Consider the following 25,680-nt stretch of genomic DNA (forward strand, 5'->3'; position numbering starts at 1 on the left):
GTTCCAGTGATATGTGGACTTCTTAATTGTTCTAGAACTGTCTTTGAGACCAGATCTGACTAACTGCCACTCCCCCATCGGCTGCCCGACCCACTTCTCAGGCTCGCCGGGGATGAAGATCTACATCGACCCCTTCACCTACGAGGACCCCAATGAGGCGGTGCACGAATTTGCCAAGGAAATCGATGTTTCTACTGTAAAAATTGAAGAGGTCATTGGTGCAGGTAAAGCGGCATTCACACACGGACTCATGATTGTGGTTTCCGATCATATATGAACATCGCTCAGCCACAACATTAAGACCACCTGCCTAAGCAGCTCTGATCCACAAGACCTCTGAAGGGGTTCTGTTGCATCTGGCACTAATTTTTGCAATAGTTTAATTCCAGGTCCTTTCATTTGCCAAGTAGGGCCTCAATGAATCTGACATTTCTAACATCACAATTTTGCCCTTGTTTGGCCCCTTTTTCCAACTATCCAGAACTGCCTGATAGATCCTCCCCCTTTGACAGCTGACACTGTAAGAAGACAGTCGCTGTTCTTCACTTGACTAATACTAGCTTTAATGTTGGTGTAAGAAGACACTCTGATTGTGGTTGATGTTCAGGTTTTTTATTACATGTGAGAATTTACTCATCCAACATTCATGTGACACATTTATGACAGTGGGTCCACACCAGGATAATGTATGTGTCTGCATAGATGGGTTGATGGGACGTCTACATCTTTATCAATTGCATTTCCTCCCACATTTAGGCCACCTTTCCAGGGACTCAAGTGTCACATAAATAGCTTTGAGAATCATAAGGCTCAAGGTCCCTTCCCAGGAGATCCGTCCTCATGGCAGCCAAGTAGTTCAGCACCAGTTTTGTAATCTCCAGGCTTCATGATTTTTAATGCCTCATTTTGTTTAGTATGTTATGATGGTGGCCTCAGAGACAACTGTGCTTGGGTATCTGGGTTACCATCTCACGTTGAAGCCCCTGTCTTCTTCTCACCCAGGTGAGTTCGGCGAGGTCTACAAGGGCCGTCTGAAACTGCCAGGCAAGCGGGAGATATATGTGGCCATCAAAACACTCAAGGCTGGCTACTCGGAGAAACAGAGGCGGGACTTCCTGAGTGAGGCCAGCATCATGGGCCAGTTTGACCACCCCAACATCATCCGCCTGGAAGGTGTTGTCACCAAGAGTCGGCCAGTCATGATCGTCACTGAATTCATGGAAAATGGAGCGCTGGATTCCTTCCTGAGGGTGGGCTAACGGAGTTGTGCATTTTTAAAACACAATGATAAAATATTATGTACTACAGTATGCTACAATATGACGTTTATAATTAGAATTTATATAAAGCTGTTGTCTACAAAGATGTGAGACCCCATAGCAAAAGGACAAGAGAACAAATGCATTTTATTCATGTCCAAAAGAACAATGATAAAGACACAGATATATTCTATTACTTATTACTCTATTATTCTATGCACGAGCAAGAGATTTTATCCCCTTGCCTTTATTCATGCCCACAGCCCATAACAGACTCCTCTGTCTCTCATTTCTGTTAGCCAGAGTGAGAGAATATAGTGCTTAATCAATGCTCAGCCCATTTTTACCCCAATCTCATGAATTGGTTTTCTCTCGGCTTTGATCTGCTGCCGGTTTAAAGGGCTCCTTTGAAGTTGGCTTTGCTTGCCGCCACATCCGGCTTGTGTTGCCATCGATCTTGCTACCCCCATATTTGTTAGCATGCGCAAAGGTTCAAAGAATGCTCTTCACAGCATTCTTGCATAGGAGGTGGAGAGCAGAGGGCTTTGCTGACTTCCTGTCTTCAAAAACGATGCAGCACGTTAATATTTTTGCATGTCTCAAAATTTTCCACCAAAAAGGCCAATTCCGTTAAATGATTAATTCCTGATATTTTCATTCATTTGTTGAGCTTCCACTGCTCTCACCAGTGGGGGTCAGAGTTTGGATTGGACTGCACAGGGCTTGATGCACTAAACCAAGACCCCTGACCTTCACCCATCACCTATTTACAGCCTGATGACTGTGGCTCATAACTGTGAAGAGTTCCAGCCTTCTGCAGTGACCTTCTCCACCTTATAAAAGTCCATTAACATGATAGAGACCCATGTGTGTGTGTGTGTGTGTGTGTGTGTGTGGTCTGACCTGTTGATAAGGTTTGGCGTGAAGCTGCCATTGTTTTTGACAAAAAACCCTTTTCCTCACCTCCTTCCCCCTAACAGCAAAACGATGGTCAGTTTACCGTGATCCAGCTGGTGGGCATGATGCGAGGCATAGCAGCTGGAATGAAGTACCTGTCCGAGATGAATTATGTGCACCGCGACCTGGCCGCCCGCAACATCCTGGTAAACAGCAACCTGGTGTGCAAGGTGTCCGACTTCGGCCTCTCCCGCTATCTGCAGGATGACACCTCTGACCCCACCTACACCAGCTCCCTGGTAGGTGCTCGTTTTCGTGTACGATATCATGCCGCGTTTTTAACTGGGTCACATGACTGGGACAGTCACATGACTTCTCCCTGAGTTCTACAGCTGGCGGTTAGCTGCTCTAAATTTGAATTTATTTACATCTGGACACTGGGCTGCTTGCTAGACATTGTACTGCATCTCATTACTCTTCTGATGTGCTTCCCCACTGCTAGAATTACCCATTCTGTCATTTGATTTCAGCATGAACTATTTTTTGTGATTTTTATTTATTTTTTTGTCATGTGCAAACAAAACAGGGACACGCAAGATAAAACGCTGGAACGTGACCTCATTTGCAACATGCAAAAGAAATAAATACATTAAAAATGCATAGAATGTGAGGGCGTTACTGTAAAACGGAAATCGCTGTGGTAAAAGCCGAGGGCATTCTGACATAGATGAGAGAGTCCAGCACATTTTACACAAGGAGCAGCTTAGTGCAGAATGGATTGGATGTATGATATATAATGTAAGAAGATGAGCCAATAAGGTTTAGGCTTATATATGTTTTAAACTAAAAGTGTGCAACAGTTATACATGCATACACTTTTATACAAAATAGTGTGAATTCAAGTGACTTAAAGCAGACTGGAGATTAAAATAGAACACTTTATGTACTTGATAGACCTACTTTGAGCATGGGTGATTATCTAATTCTGACCTGGATCCACGTGGAAGCAGCAGGATACCGACCCCACGCCGTAAATGCATGTATTTTTTATTCTATTAATTGGGACACGGTTGATTTGTGTCCTGGTGTTGATTAAGGCAGAGGTGTTAATCAAGCCTCAGAAAATCAACCCCTCAGATTTCTGGGGACGTCCATCCTGTTATTAGGAGTCAGCCTCCTGGAAGGGCTGATCCTTATTAAAGGCTTCATGCCGCAGATCTGTAATTATTAAACGCAAATGTGATTTCTTTTCCCTGAGATCTCAGCAGAGGTCACTGGGATTTCGCAGCACAGCATTTGGTTCAAATTGCCCTTACGCTATAACTTATGATCTTTCATAATTTATTTTTTTGCTTCTGCAGAGCTGCCCCTCGATACATTTTAAATGTGCTGTGTGTAAGGGCCGACTGGAGTCGGGTCAACCCTCTTAAAATATTGTGGTGCTGTACATCACAGCACTATCCTCATGTCATAATTTATTGACCGCGATTTCCATTTATGGCCACATGAATTTGCCTTTTGCATGGTAGGCATGTTTCTAACTACGTTGAAAAACTATCCATGAATCACCAAATGGCGGTGAGATGCAATTTGGACTGATAAATTTTAGTATTTTTTTTCTCTCACGCCAAAATCCACACAGCGCCAGTTAAACAGCCTGCAGAGACTTGGGACTGGCAGGAAGCAGTAATGGAGATGTGAATGGGGTGTGTTATAATGACTCAAAGTCATGCTATCTTCCGCTGGGTTAGAACTTAATTACCCCTCCAGTTCATGTTCAGCCCCCTGGGTCACTCAGATTTGGTGCAATCAGTAACATTTAGATAGGTTTAAAATAATGCAATTTTGAGCTAAACAAACTCGAAGGGTGACGTTTAAAAGTAATATAACTCATCTCATCATGGCACGTATTGCAATAAAAATAACATACTTTTTGTGACTATGCATAAAAATACAGCACGTGCAAATTTATGAAGGATTTAAGTACTTTATCCATAACCGTATCTGCAAGAATGTCTTTGCTAAATGAAATTATTATTACAATTTCTAATTTTAGGCATCTTTGAGAACACCCAGGTTTGCAGAATTCACCTGTATTGCTGTCATCCATTACTGGCAAACCAGTTCAAACCACAGCATTAAAAAGTTTTTTTATAACTATCCATCTCCACATAAAAAAATTGTAATGCATCAACCTTTTGCTCTTTTACTCTGGATGGTGGGCTGCGTGGAAGGAAAGAGGTCCTTGGGATCTTCGGATTTGCCATTAATTAAGCTCTTCATTCCCTGACCTCAACCATTATGAGGCAGTCATGGGCAATCTTGGAAGGAGGCCAGTGCTGGGCGAGGCTGTAGGAAATGTAGAACGCTGACAACGCAGGATTTACGCATCTGCTTACTTTCCTCTAAATCAGTGGTTCCTAACCTGGGGTCCGTGAACCCAATTTCATCCACGCTGAGGCTACCAAAATTATATTTGTTAACATTAAATGTTCATAAAATCCCAATAACATCACTATATGACAATCAATACTACTATATAGACTCTATATAGCCGACAGTGTAAAACAAGGTGAATAAGAACAAAAATCTACAGCTGCTGCTATTTTTTTTTTATTGCTATTAAAAGTTCAAATTTAATAGTAATTCATCACTTTATTCTTTTGATGCATGTATGCTGGAACGGTTTAGGGGGTCCTGGCTTGTCTTGGGAATTACTGCTCTAAATTTATCATTGCTATTCCACACATCTGTCCACTGTTATAATGCTTCCTTTACCCTTTAGCAGTTTACTGCTAAAGAGGAGGCTGCATTTACGAAAAGGCCTCTAAGAAGTATTTTTTGTGTGAGTGCAGTAAATTCGTAAACATTTTCCATCCTTTCTCTGAGACAGAAGGGATGCTTAATGAATCCTTTGGATGCTTCACAACAAGTGGGGGAGTTGAGAGGAGCTGCTCCAGAAGCAACTTCCAATGGATGCATCAGTGAAATTGTTGTAATCGTGTTTGATGATACTAAAGTGGCTCATCTGTCCAAATTCCTGCACTGCGGCTCGTTTTCTTTTGTTCATTTTGCAGTTGGGCTCAAATCTGCATCTCGTTATTGTCCATTTTCAAACCATCCATTGGCTTTAACGTTACATTTAAATTTAGGATTACAGAACTGATTATTTAAAGCCATGCCTCCGATTGGGTTCCATGGGTGCATATTACATGATCAAACAATGTTTGACCTTTTAAATGTAGATTTTCAGATTGATCTCCAAAGCAGTGGCACAAAATCACACACAAAGTGACATGAACATCTCACCAATCAGAAGTTTTCAAGATGAAATAGACGTTCTGCCCTTTTTTGTCAATTTGTGTTGGATGTAGCTTATCTTCAAGGAGCTTTAACCACGTTAATGAAAGTGAAAATGTTAAACACTGCAGCAAAGCACACGGTGACACAAAAAATTGTGTCCTCTGCTTTTAACCATCACCCTAGGTGAGCAGTCGGCACCAATGAAAAACAGGGGAGCAGTGTGTGGGGATGGTGCTTTGTTTGGTGGCACCTTGGAGGTTCTGGGCTCGAACTGGCAAACTTCTGATTACAGGACCTCTGAGTCTGTGTCCTTAGCCGCTATGCCAACCACTACTGCCCCGGCCAACCACTGCCCCATAATGCATATGAACTGGCATTCAGTGGCTTAAAACAGGCCTGATTGCGTTTTTTTGGTGGTAAAGTGAGGGTATGGTCAGTGATGTCATTCTGAGCTGGGTTGAAAGATGAGGTCAGATCAGGGCTCATCTCTGAGATCTGCCCGACCTCTGGAGGACACGCTTTCATCTCTGTTTGTTTACCCTTCCGCTTCTCATTTGCATCCATGTGGCTGAAATCCGGCACTGACTGTCTCACTGAAGAGCGAATATTTATGAAGGATGCTGGCCTTGATCAGGCGTAGTAGCTACAAAAACCAGAGGCAAGATTTGTCCCTGTTCGACTGGCGAGAGAAAAAGCAGCAGACAGTCGGTGCGGGGGATCCACCGATGCCACCTGAATAACAATGCCTCCCCACCGCGACAGGCCGCCTCAGATCAAATGGATTTCACTGGAACTGATGGGGATAGTGTGACAGAGTTGGTGGTAGAGGGGCCTAAAGGGGTTAAAACTTTCCCCATCGCACATTCGGCCAACCTTTCTCCCTTCCTCACAATGAAAAATGCAGCCAGCTGACAGGCTGGCAGCTTCCATTACAGCTCTGGATGGTCCAGTGCTGTTTCAAATGGAAAATGAAACTATTTGCACTCAGGTGGGAGCCGAGCACGAGGGCCCTCTTAACCCTGCCGAGATTTACGCCACCAGCTTTTCTGCCGCGCGGCGAGGGCCGCTATTGCGTTTTGCCATTTTAATTTCAGGTTCCATCACCAATTACTGATGCACTGTTTCCCCTTCAGGTGAGGAAAATCGATTTAGAGCCACATTGAGATCCCCCTGCGTTGTAGAGCACTCTGTCACATTACCTCAGAGAGCAGACGCTTACCATTCTCATCATGTGAAGGTACCCATTAATATGCATAGGGATGACGTATCTGACTGTCGGCCGGCCTTCAACAAAGCATGTCAGATCTCACCTGCTGGATAACACCACCTGCCCAGGCTTGTACTATCTTGCTATTGACCAGCCATCTGCAGCCATCTGAGGCCACATAATCTGCACATAATTCAGGCCGAATCAATGCAACGGCATGCTCCAGGCGAGAACCAAGTGGTTCTCCCCATGCTTCACATGTCAGGCAGGGTTAAAAAGGTCAGACCACCTCCCCCTACATCACAATCATCATTCCTTGTGGAAAAACTCGGGCCACCTGATGTAATTGCCTATTTACTTCATCCTTGAAGAAACCTCCAAGGAGAATTTTAAAAAATCATAAAAAATGAAAAGACTCACAAAAAAAAGCAAGATCATAATCTGCTATTAAAAACCCCACAAACGGAATAATAAAAAAGGACAATAAAAGATTAGCTGGTTGGGGTTTAATTTGAGAAGCCCCCACAGGCATCTGCATTGCTGTGCTTGAGATGCAGTCAGGTGGCATTAAGGGCCCAGGCTTCACTGCTGAGGCGAAGGATAATCAGTTTTTGTAGATGGAGTCGTAAATAGATTTGCAGACTAACTGTTATTGCCACATGAATTGCGTTGAAATCTTAAATGAATCCTCAGGAGTGGTGAGATATGGCTAAGTTAGATTTGTGATATTTGTGATTGATATTCGACCAAGAAAATCTCATCAGATCTTTCAAGAATTTTAATTCATTCCATCTGTATTTTATTCATTCATTTCTTTATTTATTTTTTGTACTTTATGTCGTTTTCCCCAATTTGCACCAAGTTACCGATGTAATGTTACAGGTGAAGCATGGGTAGCACCAGCTATCCTGTCCTCAACACTGGAAGTGCTGTGTCAATACAGTTGAAATGTCGTCTCCTTTTCGGTTTTGTTAAATGATTATTGATGGAGCACTTTCCCTTGACTAAGTAAATGTGCTCAGGACCATTCCGGCATGCTTTGTTTAAAAAAAGATTAAAGCTGTCACCTCGGACCGCTGTTGCAGCGGAAATCTGCAAAGGTTACAAATTCCAGCTGGACTGTTTCTGAGATGCTTAGCCATTCCATGATGGTGTCTTGCTGTCTGAACATTTTCCTTTTGCACTATTTGAAGATATTGCATTTCTCTTTATAATGGAAATGTATCGTTAAACCACATGTAAACCTCTGAGAGGTGAAGTGAATAATATTCATTGTCTTGTAACTATGGCAATTGTCAAGAGGTTGATATATTAGAAAGTCTGTTCTTGATATGATTGTGCTGAAAGCAGGTAAAAGGGACAAGGAGCAAATTTTGCGTGCAGAACCTGCCAAAAAGTGACACCTTTGACACCTTTAATGATGGTGATAATAGAAAGGTGTCAGAATGTCTTTCTATACTGTATGGGGCTGTATGATGAATGATCATACTGACCCCTGTCTACTGCAGTGCTTTACAGCGGGCATGGGAGCATCAGCACTGTAACACAAGGTTCCACATTTATCTGGAGAGGGCTATGTAGCAATCCATTTTGGGAAGATATATAGAAGTAATAATTCCTGCAATTTTCTGCTGGGAAATCTTGGATCTTGGATTCATGTGGATGAATCATGTGAGTAATGTTATGGCTGATTTTTTTAATGACAGCCTAGATTTTGCTGTTGTGGTGAAATAAAATGTTTAACAGTATATTAAAATGAATTCAATCACAATATGCACTTTTTTGCAGATATAAGGTTCACTACTAGCAATTTTCAATCAGGATTTGCTCTGTGAACCATCATTGTCTCTCTGGTGACCTCTCTGACCTGTTGTCAATGTCGCATGCCCACGCGCATCGCATGACCTCTCACAGCTTTGATCAGAAACAATTATTTACCGGTAGCTGAGTTTCCCTCACGGCTAGCTGTCACCCGTGGACAGGTCTGCTGCTTCCTTTTAACCTGACAGTGTGGTTGTTGCTCCCAGCAGATCTAACCCACTACTGTCACAAGCTGTCACTCTATTTCTCTGCTCTGTTGCCCGCCCTTTCCAGACAACTTGACCTGAAGGACACTGGTGTCCAACTATAATTCTAATCATCAGGTTGTCATAAGCAACTGGGTGTGTGTTTTGTTTTTATTACTTACCAAATGAACCATATAGCTAGGCTCAATCCATGAACGGGAAACTGTTCCATGCTATTATTAGGACACTGGGGTCCTAATAATGACCCAAAATGTCCACAATATTTCTGTCCTTGCTAGCTTTGGGTCTCGTTCACAATTATCTTCTAAAGAGAAATACCAAATTCATAAACCGCTGAGCAGTGATTGATTCATTGTCACCATAAGTTGCAAGTGAGTGTTGGATTTCAAACTAAGGGCTGGTGAAGGTATGCTGTTGACAACAGTGTATTATGGCGACTCATTCGCTGAGCTGACAGGCCTTTAGAAAACAGTGTGACTGATTAATTAGTGTTCCATGTAAAATGTGTAGACCCTGCTAATGGTGCTAATGGAGGTTATGGGCATCCTTGAGTGCAGTCTGCCCCATTTATCTTGTGTTTCTTTTTTTTTCTACTAATTTACTTGCAGCATCATAGTATAGGGCATTGTTCCTCTTTAAGGGCCCCCCTTCACGGGCAATAGGTTGAATGGAGATCTTCTTGCTGGCCTGGCGTGATTTCCCTCTTCTCTCCTGTGTCAATGACATGGTGTCAGGGCCTGCCTGGAGAGTCAGTGAGATTTTGTTGACTCTATACCCCATTTTAATTCCGCCTACAGTTTTTTTTTTTTCTTTTTACGTTCTTTCAACAGCGCCCATTCCCTGAGGTGTTCTCTTTTCTCCAGAGAGGAAGAAAGAGTGGGAAAAAACCCAGCAAAGCATTTTATTATATATTTGCCTTATCCCTGTTTGCCTTTGCATTCCAGCAATTTGCTTTATTAAAGCACAGTTTTGGCAGCCATTTCAGTCCCCCTACAGCGTTAATTACAGAGGATCAGCATTGTTCTCCTCCAGCTCGGAAGCTGTGGAAATGTTATTACCTTCGCCAAGGCACATTGTAGCCAAGCCAGGCCCTCACCATGCCACCGTCTCCTCCTCGGCCACAGAGATGATGCCCATTGCAAAAAAAAGCAAAAACAAAAAAATACAGCAGACAGGGATAGAGTGTGTGTGTGTGTGTGTGTGTGTGTGTGTGTGTAGATGAATGGGAGGTGGGAAGTGATATTGTAAGGAAATTAGGTGATGAGGAGCTGCTCACATGAACCATCCACCAAAAATAGGCTCATGAGGCAGACAGGCTTTTGGAGTTCATTAATTTTGAAAGTGTTTGTAATAAGCATACAAATAAGCACGTTCTCACCTCAGCGTTGTAGCCACCTGGGCTTCTGATTGCATACCCCTATTTCGTCAGGGTACCGTGCAATTCATTTGCTTTTAGAGGGAGAAAGAGAGCGAGAGAAAGCGAGTGTGTTTGTGTGTGTGTGTGTATGTATGTATACACATATATTGTTTTCCCCAGGAGTAACAGATGACTGGTAACAGAGCTTTCTACCCAGAAATGACATAATTACATAATTCACAGTACACTGGAAAGGATGAGTTAAAATTGACAAACTGTATTAAATTCTTACACATTAATAGGTTATTCTTGGGACAACATTTAACACTTTCACTGTGTCAAAAGTGTAACACAGAGGTAATACCAAGTGTCTTACAATATATAGCATTGACTTTGGCTTTCTTTTATAGATAAATATTGCCATACATCATAAAACCTAGAATATTATCAAATAATTAAGTTGAAGGACAGCAGACACAAGAGCACACAGGGGCAGGCTTCAATGCATTAAATACAGGTACGAGGATCAGAAAAACATGACTGTCACAAGCTATTACAAGAAAGATTTTTAGAATTTTCTTACACATTTCTGCTAAGAGTGTAGACCCTGTGCTTACAATCTATAAATACATATTTTTACATTAAAGCTTCAAACCAAATACAAACACTTTCAAGGAAACGTGCACGCAGTTGTTCATGGTACACAGAGCGCTTGACATGCTTGACCTCAACATTGTCCCAGTGCCACTGCTAATAGGGACAAGGGTTTTTATTTCTGCTGAGCACTAAAACAGAGAACCTTAATTTGCACGTTCTGATTGTGAGCTGTAGACCTGGTACGGTAATTGCACTGTTGCACGCCAGCCAGTGTCTTCTGGGAAACGCACACCCTGCTGATAAACACTCTCCTGCAGTATCGGGTGTCAACAGCAGATATGTCAGGCAAGGAGGAACCTAGTGCACGCATAGCGCATAATGTTATGACGTGTATATTTTGAGTTCTTTCGTTCATGTAATATCTGATTATGTCATGCCTGTATGCATAAATTGGTCCTGATTTCAGATTTGCCGCAGCACACATGGACAGCAGGAAGTGGCCCAAATCTGTCTGACTGCTTCAGCACTGTCATGGCAGGATTTACGCACTTTCCTCTTTTCACTTTACATTTACATTTATGGCATTTATCAGACGCTCTTATCCAGAGCGACTTACAATCAGTAGTTACAGGGACAGTCCCCCTGGAGCAACTAAGGGTTAAGTGTCTTGCTCAGGGACACAATGGGACACAATGGGTAGTAAATGGGATTTGAACCTGTGAATCTGTAGTCTTCTGGTTCATAGGCAAGTGTGTTACCCACTAGGCTACTACTTTCAGTGTCGAACTTATCTGTAAATGCGGTGTCCATTCTAATTGGCACGATTTAGTCGCTCGCTACCCCGGGTACAGTGGCAGCCTTCGAGGGGGCAACAAACAGGTGCGTGGGGAATCTTAAACAAGCTGCCTGTCAATTTCAATCAGCCCAATGCATGCCCTGCCTCAGGCCCAGGTAGGCCAATTACAGACAGACAAGGCTCTGAAGCCTTCGGCTGGGATCTCTCTTTTCAAACCCCTTGTTTTCAGGAAAATAAAGAATTGGGTACATTCGATGTGGATCGATGCTCAGAGGGCAAATTGCCCTCGTATTCTGATTTACCCCCTTCAAGAGGGGTCGATATGGGGAACAGTGGAGGGAAGAGATAGATTGGGCAAGAAGGGGATTGGACACCATGCTTTGTGGCACAAAGCGAGGCCTGTTGTTTTGAGGCTAATTATGGTGGGACACAGACCCATTGGATTTGCCCACGTCTGAGCACATCAGCCTCTTCCTGGAATCACTGGGGATGCACAACTAGCAAGAAAATAAGCTCTGTCATCTTCGAATAAGAGCCCTGTCCTTTGTGTGGTTTGACTTCTGGCCATTTTGCTTTAACTCCCAATTAGAACACACGCAACACTCAAAGCCGTAACCAGGATTTTCTCAAATGCCAAGGTCAATAATGGCCGAGCAGCAGCATTAATGCGCAGATAATTATCTCATCATGACTAAACTTGGTGAAAAAATGCAGAGGACATAATGTTAACTAAAGACTTGTCAACAATTTTTCATTGTGGTTTCCCACAGCATAATTTAGTTCTGCATTACCTGTTTATCTTTGGGAAGCACTGCCAAAGTCCTGCAATTAGCCATCAGAATCTAAATTAGCAAAAGTGACAAGCTTTTTATGTCTTTTTGCATGACCTGTGTTACGATATTGATGTGGTTCATTACCATTGACAAGATCCAAGGAGCTGGTAATATGGATCTTTTGTATATTTACTGTTGTCTCTTTTTTCCCATTGTCTCAGGGTGGCAAAATCCCAGTGAGGTGGACCTCACCAGAGGCCATTGCCTACAGGAAGTTCACATCTGCCAGCGATGTCTGGAGCTATGGCATAGTCATGTGGGAAGTGATGTCTTTCGGAGAGAGGCCATACTGGGACATGTCCAACCAAGATGTGAGTACGAAATCAATTACAATGTCATGCCATTAAACAGACCTTTTGGCTATTTTATATTCTCAATAGGACCAATGACCAAATGACCGCGACTCATGTATTATATTATTTTTACTGAGGCATACAGAAAGCCAACCCTCTCACCAAGACCCATAAACAGCAGCAACATTTTGGTCTCATATTGATTCACATGTAAGCTGAACTGTTCACAAGGTGACCATAAAATGGCTCATTTTTCCCCTGGCTAGCAAGTGTGCCCAGCGTATTTGGAAAGGCCAACTTTGTCTCCATGTCCACTGGAAGTGTGCAGGCACCCTGAGATTCATTGCCCAAATACTCTTTAGCCAGCTGCTTGCTCTGGAAACCAGTGCTGTAGGCCTGGCCAACTGAGCAGATGTTTCATTCTGTGGGCCAGACAGTGGGGGGTGGGACGCAGGATGAAGTTGGCAGGTCTCAAATTTGGATGCATGTGTGCATATACAACACACAAACGTTCATAAAAAGTGGCTTCTGTAGCTTTGATCAGAGCTTCATATTTTTATTGTAAGCTAACAGAAAAAACAGAGGCCTGTGTCCTAGTCACCTTTATGTTAGCTGAAGTGGGGGAAAAACATCAAACACACAGTTTATTTTAACACAGGCCAATTAAATCCCTTTGAAGGATAGTCTATGTGTGATATGATGAATTCTCCCCGTCAGACCTTATTCATTGACGGGGGCCGTGGTGGACTATCCGGCAAGGTGCCACTGAGGTGCCACTGAGCAAAGCACCGTCCCCACACACTACTCCCCGGGCACCTGTCATGGGGGCCCACTGCTCACTAAGGGTGATGGTTAAAATCAGAGGACACGTTTCATTCTGTGCACTGTGTGCTGTGCTGTGCTGTGTATCAAAATGACTGTGTATTTCACTTTAAAATTGAAAATATGTTTCGTTTGAGTTGAATTTATGTAATGAGATTAATTGACACAGGTACAGTTTTGTTTGCTATTTGATGCATAACAGACTCTAAATAAGAGTTATGTCATTTCATAATGTCACAATAATTGGTCCACTTGACCCATCACCTTCTAAGAGGGTTACAAAGCAGCAGTAACCCAGCAAGAACCAGAAACGGAAACAGCAATCAAGAGGAGAAGGCGCAGGAGCGCATCGTTTTCTATATTTCAGTCCAGAATGCAGTGCACTGAGGCTGAAAACACTGATAATGAACGGCAAAGCACTATAACCATGGCAATGGGAAAGTAGCATAAGGCTCAAGCCTGGAGATAAGCTCAAGGCTATGCTCTGAACCGAGGATAGTTTTCCATTTTTATTATCATGTGTGAATAAATTTATCGTATAGACACTCCCATTTAGCGGCATATGGTATAAAATGAAATAAAAAAAAACTGCAATGCAGCAGTACAGTTTAAAGTGTCCACATTTCAGTATGTCGCATTGACAGAGTTTTCATGTGATGTGATTGTTTTTTTTTTTTAGCTAGTAATTCAATAATATCTCATCTGTGATCAGCCATGCCCCAGCCCCCTGAAACGGCAGATATTTAACATGCGCCTGATCGCAGCTCATTCGCCACCTTTGTATCTTGCCGGGGAAACCGCAGGGTCAAGGGGAGAGTAAAAATGGAGAAAAAAAAGAGTGTGTGAGCGGGGTCTCCTCTTAGCGCTGTTAATAATCGTAACTCTGAGGTGCCTTGGCGAGGCCACACGCTGTGCGCTCGTGTAATTTCATGCTTTGCTGTACCTACTGGCTTTAGGGGAGAAGTAATTATAAGCGAGTGGATTATCAAAAAGTAGATAAAATGAAAAGCAAAAGGCTTAAAAAATATATAAAACGTTTAGGACTCTGTCTTAGTTTTGCCATCAACGTGCCAACATTAATGAGGCAACTGATTGCCTAATGGGAGTGATGGCAGTGAGCCACTGGCACACTTCTGCCCTTGTCTCAAGGTCAGGTACTCTGGGAGTGCTCCAATGGCATTTAGATAGGCCTTGATTTACTTACATTTCATCAAAACCCCCAGCGGCGGTGGAAACATCCTCCCGGCGAAGACTGTTGTTGCTCATGTAGATCTAGCTGGCCACTCATCTTGCGTCATGTTTCCTGTGGTGCCAGGTGATCAACGCTATTGAACAGGACTATCGTCTGCCCCCTCCGATGGACTGCCCCGCCACCCTGCACCAGCTCATGCTCGACTGCTGGCAAAAGGACCGCAATGCACGGCCGCGATTCAACGACATCGTCAACACGCTGGACAAGCTGATCCGGAACCCCACCAGTCTGAAAGCCGTGGCCGCCATGCCTCCAGTGTGAGTGGCTGGCATCAGAAACCGTGCCCGCTTTTATATTTCCAGCAGAATATTTTACCAATCATACTCATGCAGCTTACATTTCAGCGTCAACTTATTTGGTTTTATATTTATTTCACAATGTAATTTAACCTTTAGATACTTTTACTACATACTAGATTATTCATACTTTCCCAACATTTATATTACATCTTGGCTAAAAACATCTACATTTATGGCATTTATCAGACAACTTACATCCAGAGTGACTTACAATAAGTAATAAAAGGGACAGTGTCAGTGTCTTTAGTGGGGACGTTGTATATGACAGTCAGGTGCAAAAAAAACTTTATATATTAATTTAATAATTATTTAGTTTTGTACTAGTAATTGTCCCCTGTACATGTACCAGTCTAGTATCTCTTCACTGCGTTTCAGGTCGTGCATTGTTCACGTTCTTAAAGTTTGCTCCTGTCTTTAGAATAAAAAACGATTTTGCGGCCACATGTATGAATGGTCTTTATTTAAATGAGGCACGGTTGGGAGCAATGTCGTACCTGGAGAATCAGCATCTTGTTGTTTTCTGCAGGTATACGCTGTACATATTAAAACAAAAAGTTCATGGACTTGCACTTTCCACTGTCATCATCTAAATATCACATCATAGAGAATAATAATATTGTGAACATATTTGGGTATTTCAGCATAGGTTTGAAATGGTAATTGGATCTGTAAGTACAGTATATGTTTCCATTGCTAGAGGTTTAAGTGTTGCACTAGAACAACTTCTAGAACTAGAACAACTAGAACAACTTCACGCAGTGAGATAACCTCAAGCTTTGACACCCATCCTGTTGTCTCCTACGCAGGCCATCTCAGCCTCTGCTGGACAGATCCATCCCAGACTTCAACGCCTTCAGCTCGGTGGAGGAGTGGCTGGGGGCCATTAAGATGACTCAGTACAGGGACAATTTCCTCAATTCAGGATTCACCTCGCTCCAGCTGGTGGCCCAGATGACATCAGAGTGAGTCCGTGCATGACTGTTGGCATTAAAAGGCTCTCAGACACTCAGTCCCACGAGCGCCACAGTTATAGCAGCAACATGAGCATAATAGAGTGGAGAATACGTGATGCGTCATTCCAAGGCATATAAAAGTGAATTTTTATATATATATTTAAACAGACAGAAACTGCCCTCCGACTATATCTGTGATCCGCTGTTAATTAGTAGTCATGTTATAATCCTGTTCCCAAACATGGCCTCACCGTGTTGTGCTTTTATGTGCTAATTCTGCATGCTGCGTCTGTCAGGAGTGGGCGGTTGTGCTTCACCAAGGTCTTTTCAGCTTCCTTATCTGTTTATTTAATGTAGCCGCATGAATTTAATTGTCAATTTGGAAGAACAAAGAGTTTGTCATTCAACAAAAGCAAAAGGAAGGGCGGGGGCTTTACAAAGTTAATGAAATATTTAAATACTTGTTTACTTTTGTCCCCTCATAGCGCGTTTTTGGGGGCTCAGACCGCCTCTTTTTTGGGATATGTTGATATGCACATTTATTAGCACATGAATGCAGGCCCCAGGTGTCGCGTTGGGCTCCTACTGGGGTAGACTATTTAAATCAGCCGTCTGATACAGTCACAGATTTCTGTATACTGATACCGCATATATTTTTTCTGTCTATTTGTAGATGCTCGATGTGTCAGTGTTTAAACTCTCTCTCTCTGTCTGTTTGGCTCTGACAGGGATCTGCTGAGGATAGGTGTGACTCTGGCCGGCCACCAGAAGAAAATCCTGAACAACGTCCAGTCCATGCAGCTCCAGATGAGCCAGTCGCCCACGGCGCTGGCATGACTACAGGAGGCGCTAGGTGACGGAACAGGAAGCATCTGCGCCGGTCACCTTCAGGTGACCCCTGACCCGTCGCCGGAGCGCGCCAGGGTGGAGACCATCATCTTAATCTGAACTCGTCTGTCCCCGACCGACTGGGAAAAGGCAGCGGACGGACGGCTTTCATCTCGGCTGGACGTGGAGGCTTCAGCCTGCCAGTCAGCCCTGTTGCATATGTCACAGCCTTACCAGAGTGTGGAACCTCAGAAACATCTCTGAGCGGTTCATACGTCAACTAAATGTACAGGCAGATAAAGTAGAACAATCGCTACCTTTTAATGATTTTTTTTAAAACCTTCCTTCGTTAACCTTTTTTTTTTTTTTTTTACATCAAAGAAACAGCAAGGCTTTTTTTCATAATCAATGTATGATAAGGACATATATACCTCATGTCCTCCACTCCACAATAACACTACCTATCGATTGCTGGGATTGCGGGCATGCCAAAGGACGTCTCCAATGCCTGCTTCCAGGTTTGAAATCCATCGGATCATGTAATGTGTATGTAAATCTCTCAGTAAGTACAAATATATCGGGGACATTAGATCTTCATATTGAAGGTGACTCGTATTGACTGCATATGTACATACTTCTCGCTGCTGCCGTTTTTGCCAGCAGCACACGCTGACCGGAATGGAAAGGGCGCGGCGCAGCGGCTCTCTCCTCTCAGAACTTGCGCTTGTTCGGCCTCGGCGGGAGAATCACGGACAATCCTGAACTTAGACGGCATGGTCCAACCTGTACAAAGTGTATAATCACATGTAGGGGAAAATACGTTCAGTCTGTTAAAAAAAAAAATAATTATAATTATTATTGTGGGTGTTTCCCATGCTGTATTTTGCTGATAAGCACTTGGGTGTACAGGTTATTATTATTATTATCAATATTATTATTATTCTTTGGTTTTAGTTTTTTCTTTCCTTTACTTGATTGTGTTTGGAAGAGTTTGGACACTTGGGGCTGTCCGGTCGATGCCGCCCACACACTCTGGTACGTTCTGTCAATGTTGTTGCACTGTTAACATACAGAAATGATGTTCGTCCTACAGGGTCCTCTACACTAAATGTCAGAAAAATGTTTACAGACAAAAGCGAACTCAGCACCGGCGCGTGGGCAGGATCACCTGTTGTTCTGGGCTACAGCCGGGCACCAGATGATGGTGTGAAACCAAACGCGCTTCGACCAATGGAGGGCGAATACGGGCGGCGTGACGGAACATCTGGGCCTGCAGATGCACAGTGCCGTCCTGATGAGCGTATTTATCTAAACAGTTCACGCTCGTAGACGCCCAATCTGTTGTCGCGCTTGGCCGTGTGTGTGACTGATTTCCTCCTCGTTGCCATAGCGAGCACCCCAGGCTGTTGGGAATGGATTTGTTTTCATTTTTTTTATAATGGTGCACCTTCGTCCTGCTCTCCTGGGCCGATGCATTGGGTTTGTAGCCTGGTGCGCCTCAGGGAAGAATGACATGATCACGGTCTAGGCATGGTTTAGGTCCCCGCCCACTTTTGTGCCAATTCCTGTCTGTATTAATATTCAATAGAATGCCAGTGGAGGGGGTGGTGGCCTTGAACCCCAAAGCAGAAAATCAGTGGTACTTCACTATTTAGCACTTTTGTCCTCTGTTGTCAGTGGAAATGATTCAGTTCATTCATTCTGTAAGGTGGCAGATGTGTGGGTGAAATGGCTGCCTCTGCCGGGCATCTGCTCTTCTTCTTCCACCCGTCTTTATGCTGGGACCGTCTACACACACACACACACACACATGCAGAGAGAGAGTGAGTGCTCTGACATGTGCAGAGCTCCTCTAATGGAAAGAGAGCTGGCTGGGCCCTGTCACAGCCACCCCTACAGCGAGAAGGAGAGCGAAGCGAAGGAGGGATGAGGAGCGAGCGATCGAGCGGTTTACAGAGGGGCCGGCGCTGGCAGACACACTCGTCCGACTCTGGCCTGGTTTTTAATGAGCAAATGACACAGCGGATGATTGACGTGTCTCAGAGAGCTCTGACACGGAGGCACACACACACACGGAGCAGGAGTGATTGGCAGGACCATTTGGCAGATACTGGGAGGACAGCGAATGCATGTCGGCTAAACAGACAAAAGAACCGCTGGGGCCGGCAGCTAAGTGATTCATGGCACGCTACACGCGGCTGTAATTACGTTAGAACTGGCAATTAAAAAAGAAACACTGTTTTCCATGAACTGTGCAACTTGCTACTTTACATAATTCCTCTTTTCTTTATTTGTCCCGAAGCCAGATGACGCATATCATAGGATGTTTTTATTTCGTCCTGTCTTTTGGAATAAATGGAGTTCTTCCAGTCTAGCAGTTAGGCCATTCATCTTGCTATGGGCCAATGAACCTTATTGATCTGACGCTAATTTAACCAAACTGCCGCTGCAGCGAGTTGGCGCTCCGCGGAACATCTCTGATGGCTTCACCCAAGAGTGGGTCCCTCGTCACAAAGCCATTTGGTCTCGCGTCCATCTGCTCGGAAGTGTTGCTCGGCAGTATCACCACGAGGCTCGGATTTTCAGGCCTCGATTTCACGTGCGCTTGGACTGTTGGACGGCAGCAGCTCTGCTACATTGCTGTATAAGTTTTTTTTTTTTTTTTCTTGGCACAGCACTGCAATATCACAGCAGGAGAGAGAAAAAAGGAAAGAGAGAGAGAGGGAGAAAGAACTGAACACTTCCTGCACATGGAGATGTCCACTGTACTGTATATACAGAATGAAAGGCAGGAACCTCCCTCAAGCCCAACCCTCCACCCAAAATCCTCCCCCACTTTGTGTCTCTCTGTATAGTTAACATTCGTTTATTGTGATGAGTACGTCAAAGAGTTTGTATCTGTAAGTTTCTGAGAACAATTGTATAAAAAAATGCACTCAATAAAGACCTTGGAAAAGTCTACAGGTTCTCTGGTCGCTGGGGTGGATGATGCTGGGAAAAAAGCAGAATATATTAAAACCAGTATGCATACTGGTCAAATGACAATGGAGAGTTGAGCACTTTACTCATTTTAATGATGATCTCATAAAGCTTTTACATAAATTAATAGATTACAATACAATTTTTAATAACAACATTTGGTCACGGGGGCCCTTTCAATGTCTAGAATGAGGAAGCAGTTTGCACTGGGTTCCTCCTATTTTAAACATCTTTTTATAAAGAAAAACAAGAATGTGTTCTGGTTGACAGAAATAATACCACACCAATTAAAATTGGCAGTTCCTTCTTTAATCAATTTTTTTTTTTATCCTGCAGATACCCCACAATTCTGCAACGTATTTTTTTTAAGATGTAGGGACCTAGACATCATGCTTAAAAATGTGAATTAACAATACAACAGTGCCATCAGGTTGGCCAAGTGGGGGTTAAAAAAGAATTAATTTAGTACCATGCTGCTGCTTTGGTGGAAAAAGCACCTGTCGCCTCATGAGTCTTCTGCTGCATTGTGGCGGCGGGCGAAGCCATCAGCTTTTAATGAATTACCCATCACTCTGAATGCACATGAACTTCGGAGGAAATCTCTCGGAAAGCTCTTACCCCGAGAAAATTGACAATATTTAGACAAAGCGCAGGATATTACCCAGTCTCCCCCGTCCTGCTCTTGGCACAGTCTGCGCGCTAAGTCCCGCGGTGGGGAGAGCATTACAGAAATGATGGGGGTAATGAGGTGATGCGCGAGTGGTGGAAAGATGGCCAACTGTATGAAGGCTGATTGGATAATAATTGACATACGGTAATACTCTCCTTAGTATCGATAGTGCTCTCAAGATGTCCTGGTTGGTAGCTGCCAAGAAACATAAAAACAGCCATTTTGAGCTGCTTTAATTAATTCTTAGAAATCGCAGATCTCGTGGGATTAAAAAAAAAAAAAAAAAAAAATCTCAGGAATGTAGACAATTTATTATTCAGCAAATCAACGTAGGTCCTGGGGATGTAAATGGGTTAAGGTGTGGCTCAGAGCTTCTTAGTGTCACATTTCGCGGCGTAAGGGGGAAAGAATTTTTAATAAACACAAAATAAACTGGCACAAGGGCCATCTTACTGTGGTGCCTCGGCACCGACTGAGAGTACACAGAGACCATTGGGTGTCACATTTACAGTCAGTGGTGGCCTACGGTGGCAGAAGGTTGCCGGTTCGAATCCCGATCCGCCAAGGTGCAACTGAGCAAAGCACCGTCCCCACACACTGCTCCCCGGGCGCCTGTCATGGCTGCCCACTGCTCACTCAGGGTGATGGGTTAAATGCAGAGGACAAATTTCACTGTGTGCACCGTGGGCTGTGCTGCTGTGTATCACAAGTGACAATCACTTAACTTTATCACTTTATCAAACTGTAAGCCTTCCCTGGGCAGGATGCACCAGATCCACCTCAAGGTCTGATAGGATCTGATTGTTGATCCTGTTGTGGACTGTAGTGGATTAACTAGGGGGATCCCTGGTTTCATTCCACATCCCCTTTTAGGAAGGTGATCTACATTGAAAATCTCACAGCTGGGTCACAGTGATTGCTTAACTGTGCCTTGGCAATGCAATTATTATTTAATTGCTGTTTATAGGCCTAATACTTTTTGTGGGTTTGTTTTGGCCAAACAATTTGTGTTAATTGATACTTTGGCTTAATTGACATGGCACAAAGTGAGGAACTGTATGCACAATGCATGATGTGGAATCCATTGCAGGCATTCTGATACTAAGTACTCTTAAATGGGGGTGGTTTCCTACAGGTTTTATTTATGAGGCTGCATGAAAATAGAGGACCCTCTTAATTTAGTGAAGTTAAAAAAAGTGACTTCTCAGTGAATTTCCCCGTTATAAATATTCAGAGCAATCACCTGCAGGAAGGAATGTCCTTAAGCATGACAGAGATTGAGAGTCTGCGGAGCAGTACACGAGTGGAAAGAAGCTGTGGCCAAACACTGTGCATAAAAGCGAGCACTGAGATTCTCTTACTGATGAACAAATGGAGGGGAGGCTATGTAGTCTGGTCTGAGGTCCTACAATGGGAACATGAATGTAAGTCTGTTGTCCATGTTACCGTTGACATAACGAACAACTGCTTTAGTCCAACCGCTCTCACTCACTCTCAGCTATAACTGCTCGGATGTGTGCGGCCACATCACTAAACCGCCTCCTGCTCCCCTTCATGCCAGTTCCTCAGTAGCAGTGACCTCAGTGACATTCCCTCAACAGGAGCATTTTGTTTTAGCAGAACAATGTGGATTAAAAAAAATATATATATATAATTTGATGGTTATTACAAAAGATGTAAAATTGTCCCTGTTTTGAATCTTGCAGAATGCGAGATATAGTAAAGTTATTTTCAACCGTCTAAATGCCTTTTAGTGACCTTGCACAGTCTAATGAAGAAACGTTGCTAATGTTCTGTGTGCTAGGGTTATAATTTGTCCTCAGAGAGCTTGCCATACTGTCCATACAAGTGTATAAGGAGGAATACACAGCGCTCATACAATCATCTGATGATGAAATCTAGAGCAAGAGTGCATGAATATTTGGCCATTTCGCTAATCAATAAAGCGTCTAAACACGGCATTATTCATGCAGGAGCTGTCAGGAGACAATAGAATACAGCAGAGACAAGAGGTGCTGTGGAGCGCCTGGCTTAACGTGCATCTTAAACGTTCCCGTTTCAGCCCAAGTGCTCAATTTCATCTGGCATGTTTGGCTGCAGTCCAGTGTGTGTGTGTGTGTGTGTGTGTGTGTGTGTGTGTGTGTGTGTGCGTGCATGCAGCCTTTGTGTTGGTTGTCGGGTAGGATGCTGTGTTACTGTCAGTGGATCCCTGGATACCACCGCTAGTGCATTGCGCCTGTAACTTTGTTAAAACGAGACCCCCCCCCCCCCCCCCCCCCCCCCCCACACACACACACACACACACACACACACATTTAATCAGTGCAGATAACAAACCACAAAGCTCAGTGTGAAAAATTAGGTGCGCATAATTTGTTCCCCCGTAAACCGGGCAGGGTGCTCTTTCTGAAGGGCTGTGATTCGTATTGTCTCGGAAAGTGTTTGGTCAGGCTTAGCAGGTAGTGACCTTTCATACCGCCTTTATTGTTCGCTCGTTTTGAATTCCCCCTCCCGTATGTTTGCAGTGGTTTAAGTAATTATTCCGGCATGCAAATGAAAGAAGTTATCCTCTTTCCCAATATGAAAGATTTAATCTTGTTTTGAAAGCAATATAATTGTATTATGGCAAAATGTGGCCCGCTAAATTTATGCAGAAGCAGTTTTAGTCTTTTATTTAATATAATGGAAGTTCTGGTTTTAAAAAATATAGACACTCAGACACTCAAATAATTTACGCCAGATTTAAATTGCATCCCTCACAGGTTACAAGCGGCACACCTCTTCTTCATAAGAGCGGGGGATAAGAAAAAAAAAAAAACTCTACCCGGGTCAAATGAGATTTGGGCTCCCAGAGGAGTTCATCAAATTTAATTATGATACATATAATTACCAAAAGCAATCTTCTGTGAGGTAGGAGTAATCGATTCAAGGGAACGTTGGCACCTGCAGGGATGCAGTGTAATTCAGATCATGTGCCGACTGAAGGGCGGGGAGAGGTGCCCAGCCCATTTGGTCACACCATTACGGGTTGCTTCATGGGGACAGCAGGGGAGACATGCCGACATGATGGCCTGTCATTTGTCATTTTGGGAATAAATATGATTGGCAAAGAACAAAAGAGATGTGACACATTCTGGGCGTTGGATCGTGACCCCAGACTAATCCAGGTAACTCGTTTCAGGCATTAAGCAGGAATAATTGGAAGCTGTGTTTTGGACGTAAAATATATCAGAAAGGCGCGTCACCTCACCTTTAAAAGACAGATTTATGGCGAATTGGTATTTTTATGACTTGTTTACCATGTCGGTTTTCTGATGGGGAAAACGGACCAGCTCATGGACAAAAAGGAAAACGCATTAACATATCAGGGGCGGTAGTAGACTAGTGGGTTGGACACTCACCTTGAGCCAGACAACAGGCTTAAACCCCACTTACTACCATTCCGTCCCTGAGCAAGACACTTAACCCTGAGGGAATCTGAAAAATGCCAGAAATGTAAATCATGCCAATGAGCACCACTTTTCCAGCATGTATGCAGTTAATGCAGGTAATGTATATTAGGGAATACAATAAAATCATTCATTTACCAATCCACAGCCTGTCCTGAGTACCATGTGTCAGGGATATTTGATGAGACAGGGATAGAGATTATAATTAATCATCTCTATGAGCATTTACGTTTGCATTTGTGGACAGAATGTGACTGGTTTATTGTTCTTTGGACAAAATGCAGCGAGAATATGCAACAAAGTTGATTTTCTCATTTTAAAATGTATTTTGTGGCACAGAATGTGGATGCCTAGGTTGCCCTGGGCTGGCCAATTGTCACCCATTCACATGTGTGCCTGGTCTTAATCACCCACAGGAATTGCCTGGTAGGTAGGGGTTAATAGGATCCTTTAAATGTTAGTCTCACCCACACCCCTGTGTTGTCCATTAACCTCACGTTATGTTGAGTATATGTGTTTTCATTTAGTCCATTTCACCCACTCCGCATGCTACATTTAATAATGAGCCTTTTGGTTTCTCATTTTAATATTGCCATTTCCAGTGTATAAACCAGGCAAAATAATTTCTTATTCAGAGAAAGCAAAAATATATAAAAGATTTATGTTTAAACTTTACTCAAATGTACCTGCCAAATGAAAATACCCCTGTGTTAGAGAGCTGCTCAAGTCTTTTAACTAATCCGTATATTTTTGCCCCATAGACTTTTTATTGTACAATATCCCACTCTTTTTCAATTAAAACTGTTTAAAATCACCCATTACATTTCCTACAGTGAAAACAGTAGGTAAGTATGTTATAGTGTGTTAGACAGATATTAGAGCAAATTTTTCGCCTTGTTGTGGCTGTCGGCACGGTTTAGATTGGCTTCATGTGTTTTCGTGTCTGCTCGAGCCTTCCGTTGGGTGGCTGTGGCAACGCACCCTGGGGCTGTCGATTGGCTTACAAAGTCGTGCGGTGCGTGACGAGTCGAGCCGAAGTCGAGTGCTGCCTCCAGGGGTGACTTGAAGCAGGAAGACGAGAGACCAGGATGGAAAACCAACCAGCGACAAAGGACTTGTGTGGGTCAGTCATTTTTTATCTTCAGCACTGCGCAGTGCTGGAACAATGGTAAGTCCTCACCTTTTCATTGTGCTGAGTATATATGAATTTATCCTGCTTCAACCATTTGGTTCAAATACTGTTCTCTTTCACACACACATACTCAAAAGCATATCAGACTGATTGATACTAAAGATGCCCTATCTAGTGGTTTGGACACAGCATTAAAATACATTTTATATGATAAGTTTTTCCAAAAGTTTTGAAATCAAATGAAGAGTCTTTCTGCATGAATCTTGTGTGAAGAGATGCACAAAGGAATGCTGGCCATTAAACACTCTCTATGAACCAAAAGACCACAGTCACACCTCGTTTACAACCATTGTGTCCCTGAGCAAGACTCCTAACCCTGAGTTGCTCCACTGTTCCTGTAACTACTACAACAATATTACATTTATCCAGCATTTACGCTGCATCGCTTTGCGTTGTGTTGCGTCGCGTCTCGATTCCATCACGTCAGGTTAGTTGACAAAAACCTATTTCGTCATACATTTGATGAAAACAACACTACTTTGGCATGATGTCTTGTACAGCTGCTCCACCATAAGATCATACCAAGGTGTACAGCATCTTCTCCTCGTCTGTACAGTCTGAATTTATGAATGTATGAATTTATAATAATTGGTTAGGAAATTGAACAATGCTCAGAAGATACATAGATTCTGGAAGGCAATCTTCATTAAATATTCTAACCATCATT

At 43.2% G+C, this 25,680-nt stretch overlaps 1 protein-coding gene across 2 annotated transcripts in view; it reads left to right on the top strand.

The window, feature by feature from the left end:
- The window catches only part of ephb1 (EPH receptor B1), a 161,924-nt gene extending 142,271 nt beyond the window's left edge, over positions 1-19,653 (top strand). The window contains exons 10-16 of one of the 2 annotated variants that reach the window (XM_028975172.1): positions 36-224; positions 1,003-1,250; positions 2,240-2,455; positions 12,438-12,587; positions 14,707-14,900; positions 15,749-15,904; positions 16,624-19,653. In XM_028975172.1, the coding sequence (XP_028831005.1) occupies positions 36-224; positions 1,003-1,250; positions 2,240-2,455; positions 12,438-12,587; positions 14,707-14,900; positions 15,749-15,904; positions 16,624-16,732 (1,262 nt within the window). In that variant the 3' untranslated portion in view covers positions 16,733-19,653. The remainder of the gene's footprint in view (positions 1-35; positions 225-1,002; positions 1,251-2,239; positions 2,456-12,437; positions 12,588-14,706; positions 14,901-15,748; positions 15,905-16,623) is intronic. The other variant, XM_028975173.1, reaches the window with a different exon arrangement.
- Positions 19,654-25,680: the final 6,027 nt, after the last annotated feature.

This window comes from Denticeps clupeoides, chromosome 4 (assembly GCF_900700375.1).
Source record: "Denticeps clupeoides chromosome 4, fDenClu1.1, whole genome shotgun sequence".
In the NCBI taxonomy this organism is placed as follows: Eukaryota; Metazoa; Chordata; class Actinopteri; order Clupeiformes; family Denticipitidae; genus Denticeps; species Denticeps clupeoides.